This window comes from Nicrophorus vespilloides, unplaced genomic scaffold (assembly GCF_001412225.1).
Source record: "Nicrophorus vespilloides isolate i.1.1-1 unplaced genomic scaffold, Nicve_v1.0, whole genome shotgun sequence".
Classification (NCBI taxonomy): Eukaryota; Metazoa; Arthropoda; class Insecta; order Coleoptera; family Silphidae; genus Nicrophorus; species Nicrophorus vespilloides.
The window spans coordinates 23,666-32,901 of record NW_017100013.1 but is presented as its reverse complement, the minus strand read 5'-3'; the positions used below and the strand labels follow the sequence as shown (position 1 = coordinate 32,901).

The 9,236-nt window shown below is 43.9% G+C and overlaps 2 protein-coding genes across 2 annotated transcripts in view; one reads left to right on the top strand and one right to left on the bottom strand.

Annotated features, from left to right (window-relative positions):
- The first annotated feature begins 1,076 nt into the window (after positions 1-1,076).
- Positions 1,077-2,332, top strand: LOC108566626 (lymphocyte expansion molecule-like). Its single transcript, XM_017926615.1, has 5 exons — positions 1,077-1,252; positions 1,311-1,522; positions 1,581-1,884; positions 1,943-2,074; positions 2,128-2,332. Exons 1-5 carry the CDS (start codon positions 1,077-1,079, stop codon positions 2,330-2,332), a joined length of 1,029 nt encoding a protein of 342 aa, XP_017782104.1.
- A 4,588-nt stretch (positions 2,333-6,920) lies between these two features.
- The window catches only part of LOC108566628 (facilitated trehalose transporter Tret1-like), a 12,441-nt gene continuing 10,125 nt past the window's right edge, over positions 6,921-9,236 (bottom strand). The window contains exons 6-10 of the mRNA XM_017926617.1: positions 8,471-8,755; positions 8,208-8,413; positions 7,929-8,141; positions 7,686-7,872; positions 6,921-7,631 (exon numbers count right to left, since the gene is read on the bottom strand). Coding sequence (XP_017782106.1) covers positions 7,192-7,631; positions 7,686-7,872; positions 7,929-8,141; positions 8,208-8,413; positions 8,471-8,755 — 1,331 coding nt within the window. The 3' untranslated portion in view covers positions 6,921-7,191. The remainder of the gene's footprint in view (positions 7,632-7,685; positions 7,873-7,928; positions 8,142-8,207; positions 8,414-8,470; positions 8,756-9,236) is intronic.

The window sequence follows — 9,236 nt, the reverse complement described above, 5'->3', positions numbered from 1 at the left end:
TTTTCTAAATGGGGAATCTAGCAAGTATAGATACATTCCTGTGCTCTTATCTATATTGCTGTAATACGCGTTCATTTTATGAAATGGAGGGGATGGGGAGGCGCCAAATGATTACATACTTTTGAGGGAGTAACATCAAGTTTGGAAACCACTGCATTAAGTTAAGTTAAGAATATTCCATTTATTTGATCTACGATTTCATATTTTTCTTTACAAATTGTACAAGTATTGTTTCAATTGTTTTCAAAGGTACTTTGATGTATTTTCTATTTTATTTGAATTTACCTAACAGAATGTAATCTTTCAAGAACGTTTTACCACCAAGCATAACATTGAACTTTGCCACGTACGTCTGCCCTTTCTTCAAGACAACTTTACTGCTCGCCTGACTTTTACCATCCTCTGTACTTTTCTCGCTGCTTTCTGCGGTTGTTCCGGTGCTTTTCCCTTTTTTACCTTTTCCCTTCTTTTTCTTCTTTTCCTTAGCGAAACCAAACCGAATCTTCAGCGAAGTCTTTCCTTCTGCGGGAACAACGCAACACTCACTGATCACTTGAAAAATTCCATCGTTTCTACATTCAAAAGCCGCAATCGAAGCTTCTTCATCCTCAGTCAAAGTCTCCGAATTCTTCGCAGACTTTCCGGATTTACCTGATTTTTTCGATTTTTTACTTTTCGGCGACGGCGATCTCGATTTACCTTTCTTCTTCTTTTCTTTAGGAGCCTTCGGCTTCTTCGACACTTTGATCTGACCTTCCAGCTCGCACATCTTCACCACGTTAAGGGTCACAGGCACTCTGCTCTCGTTACTCACTTGGATGTTGAAGTCGGTGAATGATTTCTTTTTAGCCTCCAATCGGCAAACGGACAGGTTCGGCGTGAACTTCAAAACGACTTCGACGCCTTCGCCCTTCAAGATGAACGGATACAGCGTCGTCCTGGCAGTTACCTCCAAAATCTCGAACTCCTGAAGCATCCAAGAACGACGGTGTCAGTGTCAAATTTTGTTACGTGTCGGCGCTTTCGGAAATTTGCAGCCCGAGGAATACCTAAATGGAACTTAATTGATCAGCAAAATGCATACAAGGAAGGTAGCCTTCAACATAGGCACGGCACGGTTCGTCCCGATCGGATTCCATCCTCAACTGGATAAGAACGGGACCGTCCTCAGGAAGACTTACAACTTGGGTCCTGGCATGTACGAACCTCAAGAGATGCCGTGCACCTTTAAATCCAAACGTACCGTTTCCATGTAAGTCTCCTAACGTATCGAAGATGTTTTTTTAAATATTAATCTGTTACTTTTTCAGGTGGAAGAGACAAACCGACTGCGAGGAATTCTCCAAACAATTGGGATTCAGAAATGCTTCGATCCTGGAGACGAGGGAATTCATGGCCAAACACCTGGGACCCGGATCTCACGAGATCTGCGAGCTTCCCCGATACGAATCTCCCTGTTTGAATCAGAGCTTTGGAAAGCAGAAGAAGTTCAAGATATTTGAAGACCTGAATCCTCCTCCAGGTTTGCCTCTTACATTCATTACTAATACGGTTACATTTCGTTAATTGTAAATTTGCAGGCAGTTACAACTACGAACCGGCGAAGCATTTCTTCAATGAATCGCCGACGATCTTGAACAGGCAAACACGTTTCAGAGATACGACGAAACCTTGGAATCTGGCCTCGAATCGATACAAGGTGAAGGAGCTCCACATCAGCGACAAGGTCGTCTCGAAACGCGGGCCGTACGACCTCTTCACTGGACCCAGAGATCCGGCCAACATCTTCAATAAATTCTCTCCGCCGAAGAGGTGTACACCAGACAAATTCTACAACTGGCCCACGGATTTGGAGTATGTGTTGCATCACGAGCACAAAAGCCGGTAATTTATATAAGGATTCAGTTGTGTGTTTGAGTGTATACGGATATATAATTTGCAGTTACGGATGCTTCCTGAAAGCCCCGAAATTTCCGCCGAAACCCACCGTTCGGATGATGCTCGCCGATCTGAGCACCTGCTACAAGGATCCGGATGCACCGGGTCCAGCTTCATATTACATCAAAGGAAAAGGGTATTATTAATATTTTTCAATCCTGACTACGATTTGATGATTTCATCTTTTAGTATTATCTCGAAACCGCCATCAAAATACCCGTTTGATTCAGGAACGCGCGGTAAAAGCGGTTTGGATTGGCGGATACAGCCGGGACCGGGAAGGTACACACCGAAAACGCATCGCAAATGCGGCGCGACGAAGTGCGGCACCAGCGTTTTCAAATCGAGAACGCAGCGTTCCGAGTACAAGGCCACCGTGTACAATAGCTTCTGAAAGGACAAATAAATTCGTGAAGATGAAAGTTGAAATACCTGGCTTTCTCGTGTAGGTGTGAATGCTATCGGCACGTCGAAGAAGTACTCTGATGGTAAAACGGTGTCGCGCATTTGCGGTACACTGAACGCTCCGATCGGGGAGAAATCAACTTTCGGTGTAATCTCCTCTCCTTCAATCATTTTTGGATGAAACGGATGAAACGATCGATCAAGTTAAGTGCGTACTTTCGATATTTTGGAATTTCAAGAGTTTCTGAACGCTGGTGCCAACGGCGATCGTCCCAAAGTCGATTTCTTGCAAGTTTTGGTCGTGGATCATGGAAGGTCTCACCACCGGGCATCGCGCCTTCAAATACAGCCTATCCGTCACGTTCTCACTTCAGAATTTCTTAAAGATTCCACCAACGCAAATCGTTAATAACTTACTGCTTCTCTTCGTCGCAATAGCTTATGGTGCAGCAGAACTCCGCCTGGATTTCGTACGCTTCCAGGTTCCTCCAGACGCACATCTCCGCCGGATAGTAATCGAAATACCCGACGATTATCTCAGTTTCATCGACGGTAACCTGGGACAAACTCTCCAAAACCTTCTCTGCAGCACCTGATCAACAATCAGCCAGATTGGTAATTATCAAAATTTGAATATTTTACAAACGAACTTTTAGTTTCCTTCTCAGATTTTTTCTTCTTATCCTTTTTGCCTTTCTTCTCTTTCCTCTTCCCTTTTCCTTTATTTCCCTTTTTACCTTTCCTCTCCGGTTTCTCGTTCTCCAATTTTTCCAGTTTCTCCAGTAGAGCGGCACGCTTCGCCTCCATGAGCTGCTCACCTCTTAACGCCCTCGCCTTATCCTCGATCACGCTCTGAGGCACTTCAGGTTTGGCTATCAAATAGATTTGGCACGACCCGCCCGGCTCCAGATTACCGCAGCTCGGCTCCACAAGAATCTGACCGTTGTTACCGACAATTTCGAAATGCGCTCTGTACACCAATTTCTTCACTTTGATCGCATTCAAATCTATACGCATCAACGAGTACGATCCGCACGGCGTTTCAGGAAACTGCACGTACTGAGCGCTGAAATCGCACCTGGGTACGGTAATTCGAGCATTGATTATGATGTAATTCAGTTCCGGTTCCGCTTCGATCACCGTGAATTCCGACTGCTCCGTGCCTATCTCCTCCAATGCTTCGTATTGCACAACACCGATCACAGTTTCTGGGACGGTGAAGTTCGCCAACTCGCTAACAGACAACGGTACGTGATTCAACACGACGATGCTATCATCATCATCATCATCATCATTATCCACAACTAACTTTACGGATTCCATTCCAATCATGCTAGTTTTAACGGCTACGAAGAGCTTCAGGAAATCATCGAATATTGGTTCATTTTCGAAGCGACAATCCGCGCATATAATCCGCTCCAATTCCAACAACTTCAAACTCACACGCTTCATATCAATTTTCTGCGAACGTACATTATAATTATGTAATTGGAAACGTTTCAATTATAGCTCAACCTTTTTCAATCCGCCCATGTGTTTGACGCTCTCGCAAACTATCTTGAAGATGAAGATCTTGGACTCCGTTCCCTGCGAATACTTCGGAATATCGTTGGATTCGGGCGAAAAGAAGAGTCTCACTAATTTCGTCTCCATCGGATTCAGGTGACCGAAACCGAAATTGGGTTGCACCGTCAAGCACTAAATGTTAATCGTAATTTTCAGTAAATCAATGAATTAATTCTAGAATTTAATACCGGAGGTAAATTGAGGAAAGCAAACTCTTGAGGGACCAGAGTACAATTCCTGACTTCGAGCTCGGCGTAGACGGTTTCCACGGTGGAGCAGACGCCCAAGTCCAGAACGAATTCTCTGTCGAGGACGGTCGAGTGAGTTTTCGGATACAAGCTGATACCGAGCGGAGGAGTGACTGCGCCGAACGTGTCCAAACGCATCGGTGGAGTGTCTTCAAACCCTTTGGTCTCTACGCAGACGTAAATTGGAAACTCTAGGATTGCGTTTTCTGCATCGTAAAATTTCTCGTTCTCTTCGATGATGCCCAACCTGAAACGTTATTACAACGATACAATAGAGAGTTGGTGAACGTGGATCAGTTTCACCTGGGTGAGAATTTTATGAAAAGTCTTTGCTTCGATCCGGCTTGTACAACTATGCTGCACGTTTTGCAGGAGAGGTACCATTTGATGGTGGACGGAAATCTGATTCGGATGCGATGCGGGATCTGCGTGGAGTTGTACAGGTCGAACGATAATTGATAGACGGAATCGTGGACGCACACTTCAAAGTCTAGGAAGTCCGGTTGCAGCTCTAAGAAGTGACCGGTCGTCTCGGCGTTCACAGCAACATCCTGACTTCCGATGCAGTACAACTTACCGTCGGGGAATCTCTCGTAAACACTCAACGTGTACACCTCGACATGGTAACCAACGTAATCTATATTCCTAAAGTACACTTTGATCTCGTCCTCCGTTTTTCCTTTCACGTTGAAGATGTTCCTCTCGAAGCGAAACTTGTTGAAAACATTCTCCACGCATTCCCTGAGCAGAGTCTTGGGGAATTCGTTCAACTCTTCCGAATCCTCCTTGGATTGTATGCTCTTCTGCTCCTCTTCCTCCAACTGCATTATCGAGATTATGTTCCTCCAAGCCTGCTCAACGGATAACTGCGTGAAAACTTTGGTGATGACCACGCGACATTCCTTCAATCCATCATTCTTAATCTAAAGCAACGATTGTTAATACCCGTCTGTTAATTGTAATTGCAATTACTTTCAGTGTCTTGAAGTTCTTCATCTGCTTCCGCAAGGTTTTCGCTTTCCAAATGGGAGCTTCCTCGAAGGTGATCACGCTCGGATTTATCAGGATCGAGACGCAGCTCGGTACAAAGACCACATTTACGTGGCACTGCTTGAATCCTTTCTCACTGCAATCTCCTCTAGTGAGAAAGATTATCTTCGCTTCGGCAGTCTTGGCCAACGTCTGCGGATTGAATTGGACGATCGCTTCGGATTTTATACCAGGTGATAGTTTAAGGATTCCCATCGGTTCGATTACCAGAAGCAGATCATCGTCGGTGTCGATTAACCAGACGATGCGATCCAACAGGATTTTCTTGGCTCGAGGTCCGGCGTTCAAAAATCGCAGTGATTTCCTATACGAATGTCCGTTCACGAAATCCTTAAATCTTATTTAATTTCAGTTCAAATTAGAGAGTTATGATGATATACCTTGAAGATCATCTTCGGAGGATCGAAGACCAATTGACCGTCCTCTGGATAGAGGACCTGATTCTCCCACGCCTTCTCCAATTCGTAATTTTGACGATCCACTATGTAATCGTTGAGCTTCTTGAATTCACCCATGAGTTCAGGAAGATCCTGCATATCCTCGACGGTGATTCGATCGCGTCTATTCAATTTGGGAGCAATCGGCAATTCCAACAACTTTTCCTAAAGGCAAAAATTGATTCCCCTCTCAACAGAAACCCTCAATTCAATTCACTTACTCGCTTTTTCGATTTCTTACTCGACTTTGATTTCTTCGACTTCTTTTTCTTGTCCTTCTTCTTACTCCCTTTGCTACTTTTTTTCTTCGACTTCTTTTTATCCTTCTTACCCTTCTTGTCTTTAACTATCACCTCTTCGACGACTTCTTCGACCGGTTCTTGCTCTTCCTCAACAACTTCTTCGACTCTCGGCATCAATTCCATCGCTACTCCAATTACCTCCAAACCCTTCATCACTTTTCCGCCTCTCTTCACCTTATAATCGTAAGTTTTCCTTGCAGCCTTTTCAATCTCCTTTCTGCGCTTCTCATCCTGCACCATCTTCTTCACTATCTGCAGCCTGTTCCTCTCCGATCGTTCTGAATCTCGTTTCCTCTCATTCTTTATACTCAACACTTTATCCACTAGTTTGGATTCAATGGAAAGTCGGGGCAAAGAAATGTTGTACTCGAATCTTAAAGAGGAGAGGATCCCGGTTCTTTCTATTCTAACCTTCTGTTCTCTTGCGCTCTTTGTTGTTGCATAAACGAACTTTGCGCGCGCAATCTTTTGCTGCAAGTTATCACAAACACTTTAAATACACCTTCCAATTCTAATCTGATCTATATAAATATACTCTAATTATTTCCACAGCTCTGATCTGGTTACGAACGGTATTGCAAATGTTGTTCTTCACCAGCACCTTCTGCAGCTTCTCGTAGATGAGACTGGCGTGATGATATCTCTTCGGTCTGATCGACTGAATCGCTGTAGACTCACTTGACTCCCACTGGAGGAAACCCTCTTCCGTTTCCGTCGCTTTATCCTCGAACTGCCTGAGCATCCTCAACGCAAACTCCTCGGACTGCACGAATTCCTCCAAGAACTCCTTCAGCTCCAAATCCTGTCTCTGGAAAAGGTCATCCCATCCAGAATTTTCGTCCGGAATGGAACTAGTCGAACTGCTGTAGTGATCACCTTCAGCCATCTCGTTGAACCGTAGAAGTTGAAAACCGGAAGAAGGAAAGGAAAATGACAGGTCAGTCAGAAAGTCAACAAAAAAAAAACACAATTAGTTCAACTTTTTTTTTTTTTGTCGTGAGGTTTCAATATTTATTTATTAAAAATACATTTAGGTAATCAAAGTGTATCACATAATTACTTGGTGTGCATTCATTGTTCAAGAAAAAAAAAATAATCCTTATGATCATCAAATTAAGAAAGTTAGAATCAAAGTACAATTTAATTCCTTTTATCACAATTCGCTCTCTCTCTCTCTCGTCTCAGACTCTAAACCTATTTAGCTGATTTTTTTTTTGTTCGTTTCTTGTTTTTTTTTTTGTTCTTTTAGGCTTCGATGAGAATTTTGCCCTGCTTCGGTTCGACGCTCTTATCCTTCCTGGTGATCTTCCTCTTGGTCGGGGCCTTCTTCTCCGCCAAGTACATCGTGTTGTACTTGAAGTACTCCTGGATTTGGCTGAGTTTCTTGCCGTGCGTTTCCGGGAGGAACACGAAGATGTAGAGCATGCCGACGATGGCGACGCCCGCGAAGAACCACTGGATTCCGTGTGAACCGCCCATGATGCTTTTCAGCGGACGATACATCTGGAGCGAGAAGAACATGAGGATGTTGGCCAAGCTGTAGGAGATGCTGTGCGCTATTCCGCGGATCTCCAACGGGAAAAGTTCTGCGGTCATCGTCCACGGGATCGGCAGAAGACCGATCATAGATGTGAGAACGTACATGAGGAGCAGGACTACAGGTACCCAAGTTTGCGTACTCTCACCTAAAAGTAATGTTAGAAGTTTGAATAATTTCAGTTGATGTAATTCCAACTTACCGTTGTTGATCCAATAGGTGAATAAACCAGAAACACCCATGCACAAGGCGATTCCGGCGCAGCTGATCATCGTCAGTGGTCTGCGATGGTAGCGCTTCAGCAAGTAGGTGTTGACCATGGACATCAAGAAACGCACCACTCCGATAAGCACGGAGGAGAAGTAGGCGTTGATCGTGCTTCCCATATCCTGTAGAAAATCGTTGCACAACTAAATTCTCATTTATTTCCGGTCCAAAGACTCACCAAGAAGAAGTTAACGGAGTAGAAGAGTGTAATGTAGATGCCCGAGAACTGTTGGAAGAAAAATAATCCTATGAGGACTAGCATCGGTTTGTATCCGGTGGGCTGGAAGAACGCTTTGAATTTGCGCGCAGCGCTGCCGCCTCCCACGTTTTCCGCATCCTTCTGACGTTTCTCCCTGACCAAGTATTCCAGTTGCATTTCCGAGAAGGTTTGCTGTTTAAGACAAAAAATGAAAATTAATACTTTTTTCATTAGGTCTTCCAAAATGTATGTATGTACCTTTTCGCCGGCCAAAGCTGGTTGATATTTGTTCAACCACTCGATGGCTTTTTTGGCTTGATCCACTCTTCCCTTGCTCACCAACCAGACTGGACTCTCTGGTATGAACATGATGAGGATGGCCGGGACGACGGTGTAAATGTTGCAGAGCCAGGCGACTGTTCTCCAGTTCAAGAACCATCCTTTCAAGAAGAGCAGCACCATGCCTGCAAAAGTAAAAGTTTAACAATAACAGTCTCGATTGTTTCGGAGATTAATTTTACCCAAGGAGGCGTACGTGGGGCCGCAGGAGATCAGGGATCCTCTCATATCCGCCCTCGCGATTTCTGTGATGTACACGATGGCAGGACTGGTGCCCCAAGCTGCTGCGAAACCCGTGAGTATTCTTCCGACCAGAAGCATGGTCACGTTCTCGGCCATGGCTATCAGAACCCAACCTACGCAGACCGGCACAGTGGATAGTTTTATAGTGTTCAGACGACCTATGGAGTCCATGATGAAGCCTCCCGCTATAGCACCAATAGGTACAACGATAACGATAATACTGGCTGCAAGAAATCATAGTATTAACACGTTAAGGACGGCGCTTTTCGGGTTGCCTGCCCCCAAAAAAATTTTCGTGGACGCCTATGGACTGAGAGAAACGTCAAATATCTTACGTCAATTACGTCAACCTTTAAACGATTAAATTTTTCTTATACATTTTTTTTAATGATATTGAAGCAATTTATAAGAATTGTGGGGGAAAAATATTGAAATTTTCATAAAGTTGTTACATATTGCGCACAGTGTTACGATCAACCGACGCTGTGTATCAAATGTTTTGAAGATGTTCATAAAAATAAATAAACACTTCTATTATTGAATGATCCCATTTTATTTTTGTTATATTCAATGGATAAACACAACAGGGTTCGAATTTTATTGAAACGCGGGAAAAGTGCTATAGGTTTCATAATAAGCAATAATAATAATTGATCATTGCAAATTGATCATTGATCATTGAAAATTTCAAATATGTTTCGCAAG

Excerpts from the sequence above, each read along its gene's own strand:
- LOC108566626 (XM_017926615.1), top strand. The coding sequence starts at position 1,077 with ATGCATACAAGGAAGGTAGCCTTCAACATAGGCACGGCACGGTTCGTC. Across the intron at positions 1,523-1,580 it reads AGACCTGAATCCTCCTCCAG|GCAGTTACAACTACGAACCG; the intron begins GTTTGCCTCTTA and ends GTAAATTTGCAG. Across the intron at positions 2,075-2,127 it reads TATTACATCAAAGGAAAAGG|TATTATCTCGAAACCGCCAT; the intron begins GTATTATTAATA and ends TTCATCTTTTAG.